Here is a 14,951-nt window from a genome sequence, read left to right as displayed (position 1 = left end):
TTCTTGTGAAAATCTTGATGCGGCCCGGCCTCACTTAGATTCTGCCACCAGCGGCCCCCGGCTGATTTGAGTTTGAGACCCCTGGTTTAAATGAAGGTGGGATACAGCTTTGGGTTTTTGGACTGACTGGAGGTTCTACTTCCTTCTACAGCTCTACTGAAGCTTACATCACAGGAATGTTGGAGAACTCTGTTAGTCTTTATGATAATCATGCTTGTGCTCTTATAGCAGTTCATCTTTTCATCCAGTGTTGGTCTGCACCATCAACTACTGCAGCTAAAGCTGATGATGGGTCATTTACCGGTTGGTTCACTTTAATTGTCGTAGAAAATGATTTAAAAAGCCTCTTCAAGCATTTGAACTCTGACCTTTAACCAACTGAACAGAAGCCGTTTTGACCCCTTGCTAAAGAGGCAAGCTAGATCTTTGTTAAAATTTCTATCTAACAGGAGGTCACTTTATGTGTGCAGCCTAAGCTGCGGGCTTTTAAAGCGTTCTGCAGGTTTAAAGAGAGCATCAGTACAAAGACACTAGAGCAGCTGCCTGCAGCCTCAGACCTGCTGGTGTTTCCCTGCAGGAGCAGTTCATTGATGGTTTGTTTTGGAACCATTATAACATGTCATAATGTGAGGGAAAGTGAGGAACCTGCATGTTTGAAGACATTTGGAAGCTCGGTCATAAATGCTGTAGGAGACATCACCTTTGTGTTCTTCTGTCCCTGACAGAGACACAGTAAAGCAGCTCAGCAGTGTCCCTGCTCAATTTTTAACCTGCCCCTTTTTACCACTCAGGTGGTTCCCTGAGTTGGGGTTCCTGGAACAACAGGCTTGTTGAACACGCCATTTTATCTCTGTCCCTGCTCATCCAGTATTCATGCGCTGTGGTGTGATACACCCTAAATGAGTGTTTGTTTGTGTGAGCATGAGCAGTTTCAGTAGACAACAGTGAATATTCTCTACCAGAGTCACGGTCAAAGCAGCATGTTTCTGCTCATGCCTCAGTCCACAGACTCCATCTGAGTTCTCGACATGAGTCGGAAGCTTTTGTGCTGATCTCTAATGCTCAGGTAAATCAAAAGGCACAGTTTGTAGTTTGTATGTTTCTGAATGTTTGTGTCTGTATGTGTCCATAAGACACAAATAACAGTTTAAAACCACAAAAGCTTTTGTATCCTGATGCTGGTGAGGTTAGATGATAGACCTGTTCTTTCAAAGTTTGTAAACCTGTCATAAAAAAGTTACAATCACAACAATTTCAGTCGGCGTCTTCATGAAAGCTGGGTCTCCTTTTCTCCGGCTGCCAGCCGACCACATGACAGTGACAGAGAAGAATCAGTGTTTTGCTACAAGCTTCATTGTTCAGTGAAACCTGGCCCATGTTTGAGAGTAAGCTGCGGAGCTGTAAGAAGATGCCTTCTGTTTATCAGAGTAGCCAAGAAGTTCTCCCTGCAAAAGAGGCCCTGCCTAAATATTTAATCTGATGGGAGCTGTGGCAAAACACCGCACGTCTTTCCTGTGTCCGATATAGACGGCGGAGGAGTCACAGGTAAGAGGAAAATAGAGTGGCAGCATGATAAAGGTTGTGGTAGATTGTCTTTGCCGTGTTATGGGAGTGCTGGTATGAACTCAGAGAGCACGGACAGTATGGAACAGCAGCATGCATGTGCGTTCTGAAGGCCACTCAAGCTGAAGCAGTTTTGATCAGAAAACAGTGGGTGAAATAGAAAGTTTCTCATTCTGGTGGTAAGTCTGTGTAGGGATGGAGAACCTCCTTAACAAGAGATGAGAATATTGTGCTGAATATCCCAGATGGATTTCTTTTCATGTATTTCCTCCATGTCTCCCTTCATTGGTAGATATGTGTCACAAAGATGTCCACACGCGGCTGCCAGGGAACGGACTCAGTCATCAAGCCCCTGGACACCATCCCTGAGGACAAGAAGGTGAGAGTTCAGCGCACGCAGAGCGGCTTTGACCCATTCGAGAAGCCCGCCAGCCAAGTGAAACGGGTCCACTCTGAGAACAACGCCTGCATCACCTCCAAGAGTTCAGCCAGCAGCAAAGAGTCTCCTAAACTGCGTCGCCACTCAAGCCCCAGCTCGGTAGGTGGAAAACGTCTGCCTCGGTCTGTCAGACGTCTCTCAGATGTTTGCTAGTTCTGGTAGCTTTAGCATGAGTCTGGTCTGTGTATGTGAGACGCAACAGACAACATCAAAATATTAATTCTTCTGTTAACATTCAGTTTTGTTATTATAAAGTCTTCAACATCACACCAACATCTACAGTGAAAGAATCAAATAAAAATGGTCTCTGTACTTGAGTGTAAGGACTCCAGGATTCAAGAGTTTGTCATCTGCACAGTAAGAAAACTAGTTTCCTGTACAATGAAGTTCTTACTTTGCAGCTCACTCTGAATGCCATAAAAAGAAGGTTAATAAAAAATAAGATGAAAATCTAAAAAGAAGATAAAGGATATTTACAGGATGACTAAAAGAGCATAGTAGCTGAATATTAATACAAAATATAAGAAATAAACAATAAACTATGCATCTGTAAATGACTGAAGATATTTACAAATCAGCTGTTGTGCAAATTTCACTGAGTGTATTATTGTGAAAAGCACAAGAAACAAATCTGGTCATTTTAAATCTCAATATATATTTAACTGGATACATTTGATGTAATATTTTATATTAATTCATCATGAAAACAGTTTTTATTGATAGTGGTGTTTGCTTTTTCCCAGTTTAAGCGCTCCATGGTTAAATACCAAAAAACTTTGCAGCTGAAGAAACTGAACAGAATATTTGATTTCAGATATATTTATTGGTTTATCTTTGCCTTGTAATTTACATGTCTCCCATAAAAAACAGATTAATTTCAGCAGTATAATGAATGTATGGCATATGTTTTTGAATCTGAAGTGAACCTGTGGGAATTGCATCCAAATCAACTGCATACTCTTCAGGAAATCCCCGGAAACCTTTTATGTTCAGTAACAGACCAACTAACAAAATTCCAAGCAGTCGTTCTACAAATGAGGAGAAAACGAAACAGCATCAGTAATGGTGAAAGGATGACTCTGTCCAAAACCTCTTATATCTCTACGGCTGCCCTTTGCTTGAAGGAAAATAACACTGATAATCTACTCCATAGCCAGAATAGTCAGTTCTGGACTGATCCACTGATCCAGTAGCTTGCCTCAACTGCAAATGCAAAAACTGTCTGGAGAAGCATTCAAATCTTAAGTGGCTCTAGCAACTTCATGACCCTAACAAGGGATGAACTGGCTTGAGCAATGGATAGATTATTGAAGATGTAAAGATCAGGTTGTTAAAGATAAATTTAGGGTTATTGTGAGCTGCAATGGTGATCATTTCTGCAATAAATCAGGAATCTGACATGGAAACTCAACAGAAACAGGTGAGGAGAGCTGTGTAGGCGAAGAAATCACAACTTGAGTCCAACAAGAAAAAGGGAGAGACTCTTGGATGGAGAGCTGGTTCTCTGACCGGTGCACGTGCAGCTCCTGTCTATTGCATTAGAGTGTGAACCGGATTCCAGTTTCCTGTGAGCGGCGTGCGTTCATGTCTGACGCTGAAGGATTAGGAGCTCTGGACTACATTAGGAGAGCTTCCTCCAAACAGATATTACACCTGCAGAGCTACACAATTCAATCCCTCAGAGTTATTTACTGTTTTGTATTGAACTTGTTTTTGATGCATACATCTTGATTTCTTTTTTTCTTTAGCCTACAAGCCCAAAATTTGGAAAAGCGGATTCCTATGAAAAGCTGGAGAAACTGGGAGAAGGGTCCTACGCCACAGTTTACAAAGGAAAGAGCAAGTAAGTTGATGGTGTACGCTGGTCACTCTCTTTTTACTGGATTTTAAGTCACACTGTGAAAGCCTGATTTAAGAAAAGAACAACAGCTGCATGGCTTATAATCTGGAGCTCTTTATATGGATTCATTCTGGTTGTGCTCACTGATTTTGAAGTGATTTTTAGTCAAAATGTTGCATTGGTGTTAATTTTATTTTTTTTAATTTTATTTTCATAGCACACAGCAATAGAGCTGCCACAAACAATTCTTTGGTAATCGACTAATCAGCGATAATTTTTTTCTGATTAGTCGACTAATTGGGTCATGCATAAAGTGGATGTAAAACACACATCTTAACCATTATTAGCTTTAAACTGACTAAAAACTAGATATATTCACATGTGAATGTTGTAAGCTGAATTAGGCTGCTGAAGATGCTGAAATCGAAATCTAAAAATGCTGAAGCTGATAGTCAGCTAAAATATTAGCTAAATGCCAAATTAGCCTAAAAAAAAACCCTTGGTTAGCCAAAACAGCTAGCATGTAAATGAAATATTAGCAAACTCCAAAATAGCCTAAAAAACAAAAAAAAGCCTATATTATCTTAAATAGCTAGCATGCTGCTAAAACATTAGCTAAACTTCAAGGTAGCCTAAAAACACCTTAATAAATGCCAAAATAGTCCAAAAGCTAGCAGAATCCCATCATAACTTTCAATTTTACTACATTCTGACTCCATGTAATATAAAGTAACGACTAATCGACTATTAAATTAGTTGTGGACTATTTCGATAGTCGATTAGTCGACTAATCGTAGCAGCCCTACACAACAATTAAATAGAATATTCTTGACTTTGGTGAAAATGAAAGGGGACAGAAAGAAGACAACATATTATCTCTGCCCCATGTCACTAAATAAAACGATTTTAACTAGGGCTGTCAGATTTGTCGCGTTAAAAACGCGTTAATCTGACACGTGCTTGACGGCGACAATTTTTTTGACGCATTAATCGCGTTTAAGCGTGATCCAGCCCCAGCATAGCAGTCTGTCTGCCGGCATATTCATGGCGTGAGCTCCGCTGGACACGTCGCTGCATCGAGCTGCAGCCAGAGAACGCGGCGGCAGTAACAGACTGTCAAACTATCCACAGTGTATCCCGCTTTTCTCAGTCTTTAATGTTTTAAAAAACAAAAGTTCATTGGAAATGATAAATCTCTATTTCATTTATGACTGTAGTTCAGCAGAGGAGGAAAATATTTGGTCCTGACAAAAAATGAACATGAAAGTGTTATGGAAATGTTATTTTTGATGTTTTTTATTTTATTTTACTGAACGTTGATTGAAGTTTTGAATTTAAAATGCCCTTCACTTGGACTTTTGTTAGGCATTTCATGTTACAGCCTTTTATTGTTAAGAAAGTTTATCTCAATACAATGTTACAAAATAAAGTATTTCTGATGAAAACTATTAATTTTGCCATTCTTGTTTTCATAATTAATTTAGAACTGCTAAATTCCACGAACCACACATTTTTTTCCTAAAAAAAAAGCCACGTATTAATTTGCGATAAATTTGCGATTAATCGTGATTAAAAAATGTAATCGCCTGACAGCTCTAATTTTAACCAAATATCTCTGTGATACAGAAAAGAAATACATCAAATGCCTCAGAAGGTTTTTTATATAACCTGTTCCCAATATCCCTATAGGTCATATAGTTTATAATGACTGGGTGTTTGTTCTTTCATTGTTTTTTTAAATTATTTATTGAATTCTACTCTTTTATTGATTCTTTCAGATTATTCCATAATCTGATCCCTTACTCTGAAACACTTTTTTCCTACATTTTTGTTCTGAGTTTGTTATTTTTAAAAATCTCTTGTCCTTTTAGGTTATAATTGCTCTGTCTTTTTTCAAACTTTTTTGTATGTTATAGACCCTTTTAACGTGACGTCACACAAAACTGCGAGTATGCAAAGTGACTTCTGGTTTATGTGTTTAGAATGACAAAGCTGACAGCTGAACGCTGTTTGAAGCACTTTTACATAAATGATAAAAGGTAACCTAAAGAATTGTCATAGAAATGTGTACAATATTAATTTTGTAAATATTCTCCCTGGTTGTATTGGTTTTAGAACAAATGTCAGTATTCCTCCTGCAGAATGCTCCACAGCTGCTTCCCCAAAATCCTCTGGATGATATCAAACCAGTCGTGGATTATTTCTCTCTGCAGCAATCTGCATCTTGCCTGCTCATAATTATTGTGAACAGCATGAATTTCTCTCAGTTTTTGTGCTGATCGCACTAAAAACACGTGTGAATAACATCAAGCAAAATAGAACCAGTTAGAATAATATCTGCTCAATAGAACCTCCAATATTGAAGGATTATTTAAATTTTTATTTAGACTTGTGAACGTTCTAAGACAGGAAATGAAAATACAGTCCAGCTGGACATTCATGAAATAAATATTGTTCATTTTTCTGTTGAAATTGGTAGGATTACATTTCATTTCTTATGTCAAATTGTGTTCACCAGCGTTCAGCTGTCAGCTTTGCTGTTCTAAATTCAAACACCGAAAGTCACTATTAGCATTTTCGGCCCTGTTTCCATTTTGTCTGACGTCACTGTAAGACGGGTCTGTATGGGAGACTATTGTGATGTACTCTGTACATTCATTTTAAAATGAAATGATCTACCAAATCTATGAGTTTTAATCCCTTCAGCTTTATAAATAGTGGTGATGATGGGTCTCCATAGTTACTTCCTGTAATGAATCTTACTGTGAACATGCTAACATGTAGTGGTGTCAGACACTTTATTTTTTGCTTGTTGTCAACAAGGTTGTGAGTTAACATGGTCACAGTGATGTTTGTTTTAGTGGAATCAGTCAGTTTTTATGTGTTACAAACCATGTTGGGAGCCATAGGTATTGTGAGAACACTTATGTGGCTAATTTTTCTATTGTGGCTAACATGTAGCGTGTTCCAAACGAGTTACTGTGAATGCAGTTACACAGTTACAGTCAGTGTGCCCTGTTGTGTGGTGTTCCTCTTCGTGGTGAGCAGAGAGTATTACATTTGGTTTTGGATGAATGGATAAATAAAAAGGAGAACAGTTCAGGCCTGAAGTAAACAACCTGTTTATGGAGGTTATTAGACTGACTGAGGACGGATGGTTTCACCCAGCAGAACCCTTCATGGCTGTATGCTTTTCTCCCAGCTTTTCCTCATTCATTTTAGATAATGAAGAGTTCAGACACTGTAAAGACACTGAAGTCCCCTGCAGTGATAATGTGATCGTGCTTTTCTCTCTACAGCAGCTGTGATTAGTGAGTTTCAGTTCATTGTAATGCCGTGGCCTCGTAGCAGGGTCTCACTTCACTGCAGCTCAATTGCTTTTTACTGACAAACTGTCCTCCACTGCTTCAGAGGAATTATTTATCTCTCATTTAACCAGCTGTTTGTTGTTGTTGTTGACAGGGTGAATGGAAAGCTCGTGGCTCTGAAGGTGATCCGTTTGCAGGAGGAGGAAGGAACGCCCTTCACAGCCATACGGGAAGGTACATGTCCAGAAAGGAAAGCACACACCAACATTTGTCTTTTCATCTTCAGCTCCTCCTCTGTCCTTTCTCTGCTCAGCATCTCTGCTGAAAGGCCTGAAGCATGCCAACATCGTGCTCCTCCATGACATCATCCACACCAAGGAAACCCTGACGCTGGTCTTCGAGTATGTGGTGAGTCGACACTCTGCCTGACACGTGCACGGATGAGGGCTGCAGTTACAGCAAAAGTGAACGCAGCCACAGTTTAAGGAGGAGACAGGGGTCAACCCTCATGCGTTTCTTCAGTTTAAATGTTTTATATGACGCCCGCAGAAACAGGAGAGCTCAGGATCGTCTCAGCTGAGGGCCACTGGAAGACTTTTTCCACTGTTCATGCCTCAGGCTGATCTGTCTGCTGAACACAAATACAATCAGAAACACTCTCCAAAACCAACTCATGAACAACCACTGACTCTCCAAGACCCCTAAAGAAAACACGGAGGTCTGGCTGTGTTTACAGGCTTTCAGGCAATCATTACTGAGGGGCTCCACACAGCTGTGTAACCCAGGTGGGAATGTGCGTATGCAAAACTACAAACACCAGTTTGGAGGAAAACACACTCTGAGGTAAAAGATGAACCTATTCATGTTGTAAAGGGCGAGGGAGGAGCTGTGTGTTTCCCACAGCAGAGGGGGAGGGATTCGGTGTCACAAACGAGGTTACGCTTCATCTCAAACATGACGCACACATGCAGGAGTGAACACACATTTGTGCTCTGATGAGTTCACTCTCAGCACCACTCAGTGTTAAAGGCCTCGTGCAGTGGCAACATTTTTTTTTTAATTTAGAAAGTCAATGGAACTTGGAAAATGAATCCGATAAAAATATTCACTTAAAATGAACGATTTTATTGATCATTTTATGGTCGTGCACAGCTTTAAATATGGGCGATAGGTGGTGATGGGCGGGGGTTGCGCGTGACGTCACTTCAGGGATCCCAGAGTGTAAACAACAATGGCGGACGGTTTGAGAAGCGACGTAGACCACGATTTAGCGGATATTTCTTTGGATGAAGGTGATGACCCTTCATCAAACACGGGAATTTTAACGACACAGGGTTCGGAGGGTGTACAGCCCTACCAGTTTGAACCGGAGGTTTCCTCATCTGAGGATACAGGGGCTTCGGATGACGATAGTTAAAGCTCATACAGAGATGGCGCCAAGAAGACGATCAAACTTGACTATTTAGAGGAAGTAAAAGTCCTAACAAGGTTTCTGTTGGTGAACCTGCGGAAGGATCATTACCGGAAAAGGAAAGGCGCCGCCGCTGCCGCGGAGCGTCCTTTGTCGTCCTCCCCCAGGGCCGAGGCGGACGGAGCCCCCCTGCCCGGGTCTGCTGCTGCTGCGGCGACGGGTGGGCTTGCTCCCCCGCTGCCCTCTTGGCCTCCCTCGCCCGCGCACAACCAACCCCCGCGCGGGTCCTCTTTCCAGACGGCCGGCGGGGGTGGCCTCCGCACGGGACGCAGGCCCCGGGAGGGAGTAAAAACCCTTCGTGCGGGCTCGGCTGCCGGCGCCGGACAACCGTCCGGCGAACCCACGGCGCCCCCCATGCCCGTCCCGGGGCCTCGGAACCGCAAATCCCCCCTCAGCGCGGCACGGCGGCCTCACCCTGGCCGTCCGGCGCGCGCCAGCCAGGTGCCCGTACCCCCCCCGCGTTCCTCCTCCGGAGGGCCGGGGAGGGCTCAAAGCCTCCCCCTGACCGGGGAGCGCCCCTCTCCTTTATTGAAACGGGAAATTCATGAAGGGAGACCCCCTTCTTCGGCACATTACTGCACCCAAATACCACACTCCTATTCACCATTATCCCGTTCGAATCCCCAAATCCACGGCAGTCCAAATTCTATTATGTTAAGTAATTCCATGCCCAGAAAGTCATCACAACACTAGCGGATCTAGCTGTATGTTCCTGTACTGACGTCACACGACCTATGACCTACTTATCGGTGGCTGCCCAAAATCTGAGCGACCGCGCTATCTTTGAACGCTTGAAGAGAGTGCACGGGGCCGCGGGTGACAAAATAATTATACGGGGTTCATTTGTGACATAAATACTAATGTTTTATTGCAGTTTAAGAAAAATCACAATTTTCACTTCACGAGGCCTTTAAGGATGTAACCATTCTTTGAGAACTGGTATAAAAACGATTCAGCACGTTCATCCATAAAGAACATGTAAAAATGGGTTTCTCACAGCCTGTGGCTACATTTAGAAATGCAGAGCAGATGACAGTTTTTCATGCAGGCTCACAGTGAGTTTGTGCGTGCCTGTGTGTTTGTGTGTGTGGGTGTGTGCGTGTGTGCGTGTATAGCAGACTGGCTGTGTGTTTTTCATCTGCGTCTCCCTCCTGGTAAATTCTTGCAGCTCCTTAAGATTTAAAAGTTTCACATAAGTCAGTCCCTCCAGGATTTCATGATGTTATGATTGCAGATATAAACGCAAATTAAAGCAAAGCCGAGATCTGCTTAACTTACCCAGCAACGTTACATTTTCATCCAACTTTGACCAATCTACTGTGACAACAGTCATGATGACGACACAGCTTCATGACTGTTTCCCTTCCAACTTCTTCCTGGGAGTCCTGCTCTTTTTTATTAACTCTGTTTAGTCCTTTGTCTTTTTGTATTTGCTAGCTTCACCTGAATGGTCAGAGCGGTCCGTTACAGATGGAGCACAATATGAACCAAGTATGAGAAACAGGAAAACAGACAGTTTGATGTAAGGGGCAAAAAGAAAACGGACTTGGCCTTAAAATACCTTTATCTCATTGTGTTGAGAAAAAAAATAGGAAAAAATCGAAATCGTGGCTTTACTGAATCGTTACATCCCCACTCAGTGTGTTAATGCTTTCATAGAACAGGAATGAATATTGACATATTTATAGCAAATATGCTGTAATTCAGCATTAATGATTGTAATCAATGAGCTAAAAGGCTCAGAGTGATAAACCTGAAGGAGTGACCGTCTGCCAGCAGATGAGCAGTAATCTATTACATGTTTTTCTGTGACATGATACACAGTTAAAATACAGAGCTATCGGTTTTATTTCTGCAGATAAACAATAAAATCTTTGGCAAATGTTCTGGTAGAGAGCAGAGGCTCTCTAACAAACCTCGTCCTGGTCCCTGTTAGCAGGCAGGCCTCCTCCTCTCTCCACTGAATCCTCCTCCGTCTGTTTCCTGACCAAAGCTGCTAATGAAGGTTTTCATTTTCACTTCTCACTAACATGAATCTTCTGTGGGTTGATAAGCTGACTGCAGAGAGACACCTGTGGGACATCATAGTTCTAGACATCTGAATGTGTTCCTGCATCTGCACACATTTGTGCATGTACAGGGATTTATGCTGAAATCCACGCCAGCTTTAGAAACAAAGCTCCGTCTGCAGTCCGCCCGCTTCCTCAGCCTGCTTCCTGTCCGGGACAAGCCAGGGGAAGACTTGGTTTGCTTTCACACACAGACCTCTTAGTAAAAAAAACAAGAACTGAAAACCACCTTTAAAAATCATCAGTAGCTCATTTAAGAAACTGTTCTCAGTCACACTAGGATAGAAGACAGAAGTGGTTTGTTCTGATGGATCTCTGACTGATGCATGAAGGAGAGCCTGCAGCTACACCTGCTAAACCAGGATGCCATCAGAGGAACCCAGAGAGGTGCAGATGAGACCAGAGCCAACGCCTGTCACAGTGAACGTAATCCTACATGTAACTGCAAAACAAGGGAAGTTTGTTTGACAAAAATCTAGTAAAGAGAGAGAGAAGCAGCTGCAGATGTAATGAAACCTTAAGCGGATTGTCCTGGCAGCCTGGTTGTGTGTTGAAGGGGCCGTGCCATGATTTTCTTAAGCCTTTCAGAGTAAACCATATTACCTTTGAAACACTAAAGAACAAATTATGTATGAGATATTAGTTATTTTTTTCTACCCGAAAGTAAAACAACTCGATTCCTGAAGCTCCGCCTGCTGCTGGTGTGGGTGCCACCCATTTCATGACATCATCCTAGAGTAGGGGCTTCCAAACTTTTTGGCTCAAAAGGCAAAACTCTAAATGGGATCCCGGTCCGTGGGCTAAATACAATACTTTTTTTGGATGTCATGAAATGAAAGGAGAAAATGAAGTTGAGCTGCTCTTTAGACTGTCCGTTTTGCCGTTGTTCCTCCATCTTAGCTAGCTGAAAAAGGTGCTAAAAGCATCAGAGTGACCATGAAGGCTCTTGGGAATTTCTGACACAAAAAAGCCTAGTCACTTGAGGGTTGTTTCATCCCTAGCTGCAGGCAGAGAAAGTGCTAACAGCGCCATCTGGAAGCTGCAAGTATATGACAGCCGTAGAGTTTTGGAACGTCATAGAGAACCAATGGGAAACGGATAAGGGCTCTGGACTAAACACAGCGGCTTCTGCAGCCACGACTTGAGCATCCATGTCATAGAGCCTCTGTCTTCGTTTCTCCCACCAAAATAATAAAACATTTTCTAAGATGGATGTACATACCATATATCTGCCTTCAGTAGACACTGGTTCACAACACAAATACACTCAGCATCTCCACAACTGTGCCCACTCGACAGGACACAACTGGAAGATAAACGGTATTGTTCATCTAAAAGGAAAGTTTTTTACTGATCACCTCTAGCTCAGTGGAGAAATGAAGTGTTGGTGTTGGACTGGGGGCGGAGCTGTCAGAGCAGACTCTTCCTGAAAGAGGCGGTCCCACTCTGTGACATCAGATCGTGAGGACCTGCTCGTTTTTGTGGGTACGGGAGCACAGGTTTTGAGAACTCAGAAATGTGTGAACGGATAAAATGCCACTTTGTGGTTCTTTATAGAGAGGAATGAACAGTAGAATACACCTAAAAGATCAAAACGTTGTTTTTTCATGGCATGGCTCCTTTAAGACCCATGCGTTGATCTCAGGAGGGTCTTTCTGCTCCTTTTCTCCATGGTGCAGCAAACCTAGCAGAGGTTTTCTAACCGTTGTCGTCACACCTAGATGACACTGCTCTGTGTCCATTTTCATCTTCAATCCTCTAACCAGCAGCAGTCTCTGCTGGTCACATTTAAATTCAGTGATCTTGATGTGCTGAGTCAGATAAGATCTGCCAAACTGCTGACTCAGCTGCGTTTTATGAGACCAAGGACAGTGAGAATCCTGGCTGGAAGGCTGCAGGTATCAGTGATTGAGCCTCTGAAGGAAATGTGAATGTAAGGGTGATGGGAGGGGACAAAAATACTAGAAATGTTTCTTTTCTTATTGAAGTTCCTGAACCCAAAGAAGATTAGCAGGTGACTCTGCTGGATTCACATCTGCGTTCGACGGTTTCATCCATTTGGAGCAGCAGTCGTCCTCTCGGCTGTTTTCTGTCAGCACTCAGCATGACTGACAGGGTGAAACAGAGAGGAGCCCCAAAACTGACAGCCCAGAATGACTGCATCTATTATGGAGACAGCGATGGAAATGAAAAGGCAGGAAATGGATGCAGAACGGAGAGGACGGCGAACAGGCGTCCGCGTCTCTGTGAATTATTCAGCAGCTCCGCTGGTGTGGCCGGCAGCAGGAGATTGTAAACATCAGCGTGAACGCTGAGCCGCAGCCGCCGCTCACAGGATGAGCGCCGTCACCCCCACGCCTGTCAAACGCAGCTCCCCTGATGGCGAGGGCGTCAGGCGAACATAATCCCCGTTTCTGGGCCTTGCATCATGGGGGGAGGACACAGAATCAGAGGAACCGCTCCTTGCCGTCTGGATGTTGCAGCATGTCGAGTGAATCAAAGCTGTCTCTGATGTGTGCTGAAAGAGCTTCACAGTAATTCTCCACCACTTTTCTTCTTGTTTGCAGCACACAGACTTGTGTCAGTACATGGACAAACACCCGGGGGGGCTTCATCCAGACAACGTCAAGGTACGCTCACAGACAAAGTATGTAAATGTGAAAATGGCGGCGGTGAAGGCTGAGTGGAGGGAGCAGATGGATCCAACCAGAGAGATTCATGTTCTGGTTTATACAATACTCATGTTTGGAGAAAACAGTCCTTCAAAATAAAGGTCCTGTTAGGATGGAAGTGCTCCTCCTGCAGGCTGGTTCCCTCTCAAGAACCTCAGACGACAGTTTCTCACATATCACTCTCCATCTGCTCTGCAGCTACTATGTGTGATTGGTGGAAGATTTTGGAGGAGGTTGATGCTGGGTTTGGAAGAGAAACTGTGATTCCAGCAGGATTCGTCATTCGCTCCCAGCAGTGGTTCATGCTGACCTGAAATGCTCTTCCTCAGCTCTCCTCTCCTCTGCATCAGTCTAAAGCAGATGTGTTTGTGAGCAGGCTGACTTACACTCATAAAAACTGAACAGATCGATCTGCTGGTCCTTTTGTGAGGGGGACTGTCCACCTGCCATCAGAGACACTGTAAGATCCACACATGAGCTCGTTGTTTTTCAGGATTCCATGTGAGTCTTGTGGTTGTGTTGCAAACAGCAGCCATGGCTGGACACACACGGATAATTGGTGTTACAGTGGCGGCGAGGAGATTCCTTCCTTTGCTTTTTTCCTCTGATGTGACTGCAGACATGCTGAAGTGTGTGTGTGTGTGTGTGTGTGTGTGTGTGTTTTACGCCTGGTTCACAACACACGCAGGAGTGCTGCAAAGAAGCACGGAACAGATGCCGCTTTCTTTTGGCGCCCTTGTTAACCTGCGGCACGTGTGTTAAAGTTGAGGCCCGGGGGCCAGATGCGGCCCTCGGGATAATTATATCTGGCCCTCCAGATCATTTAATTTTATTGCTATTAACAGCTCAATGTTTTCTTGTACTGGCAACATACTGAAGCAGCACTACGATGATGGAGGCTGAGACATCAGTTCTAATGATCTATGGATTTGTGTTTGGAACACTCAGCGTTTGACATCACAGGGCTGTCTTCATCCTCTCTCTAACTCACGGTGTAGAAAGAAATAAACACAACCGGAAAAAATAACTAAGAACAAAACAGAGTAAAACAGCCAGACAACAAAACACAAAGAAAACACAACGATTTGATTGGGTTATTTATTAGTGTAATCGTTCATATAAAATGACGTAAAAGTCAAGACATTTGAGTGTTTTTTTTTCTTTTAACGTTTAGTTTATTTCTAATTTGTATAATTTCAGCAAAATATTTTTTTATGGAGTTTAAACTATTAAAAGTTATTTAGGATTTAAGATGATTAATTCTAGAGTAATATTCCAGTCTGTTTTTATTCATAGTAATGTTAAAAAGTTACATTTCTAAGCTCCTGTGGGACTGAGTTTGACATCCCTGACCGTTGGTGCAGTTCACACCAGACGTGAAGCACCGCGGTCCTCCACGCCCGGCTCGCCGCGGGTGATCCACATCAAATCAGGCAGGAAGTTACGCCAAGGCGCTTAAGAAAACCCATTCAATTTTCAAACTATAGCCAATTTTTTAAACTAAAATACCACGATTGACAAATGCGATCATGTTTTTTTTATCTAAACGGACAGAAGAGATGAGAATACAGTAAACTCACTAACACAAC

At 42.9% G+C, this 14,951-nt stretch overlaps 1 protein-coding gene across 3 annotated transcripts in view; it reads left to right on the top strand.

Moving 5' to 3' along the window:
• cdk14 (cyclin-dependent kinase 14) overlaps nucleotides 1-14,951 on the top strand; it is a 172,321-nt gene that overhangs the window by 53,600 nt on the left and 103,770 nt on the right. For all 3 annotated transcript variants that reach the window (XM_024261087.2, XM_024261090.2, XM_024261089.1), the window contains 5 exons: nucleotides 1,856-2,101; nucleotides 3,751-3,845; nucleotides 7,305-7,384; nucleotides 7,464-7,558; nucleotides 13,258-13,320. In XM_024261087.2, the coding sequence (XP_024116855.1) occupies nucleotides 1,856-2,101; nucleotides 3,751-3,845; nucleotides 7,305-7,384; nucleotides 7,464-7,558; nucleotides 13,258-13,320 (579 nt within the window). The remainder of the gene's footprint in view (nucleotides 1-1,855; nucleotides 2,102-3,750; nucleotides 3,846-7,304; nucleotides 7,385-7,463; nucleotides 7,559-13,257; nucleotides 13,321-14,951) is intronic.

Source organism: Oryzias melastigma, linkage group LG10, assembly GCF_002922805.2.
Source record: "Oryzias melastigma strain HK-1 linkage group LG10, ASM292280v2, whole genome shotgun sequence".
Classification (NCBI taxonomy): domain Eukaryota; kingdom Metazoa; phylum Chordata; class Actinopteri; order Beloniformes; family Adrianichthyidae; genus Oryzias; species Oryzias melastigma.
Note: the sequence above shows the minus strand (reverse complement) of the source record. Positions and strands in the feature narration are given on the sequence as shown.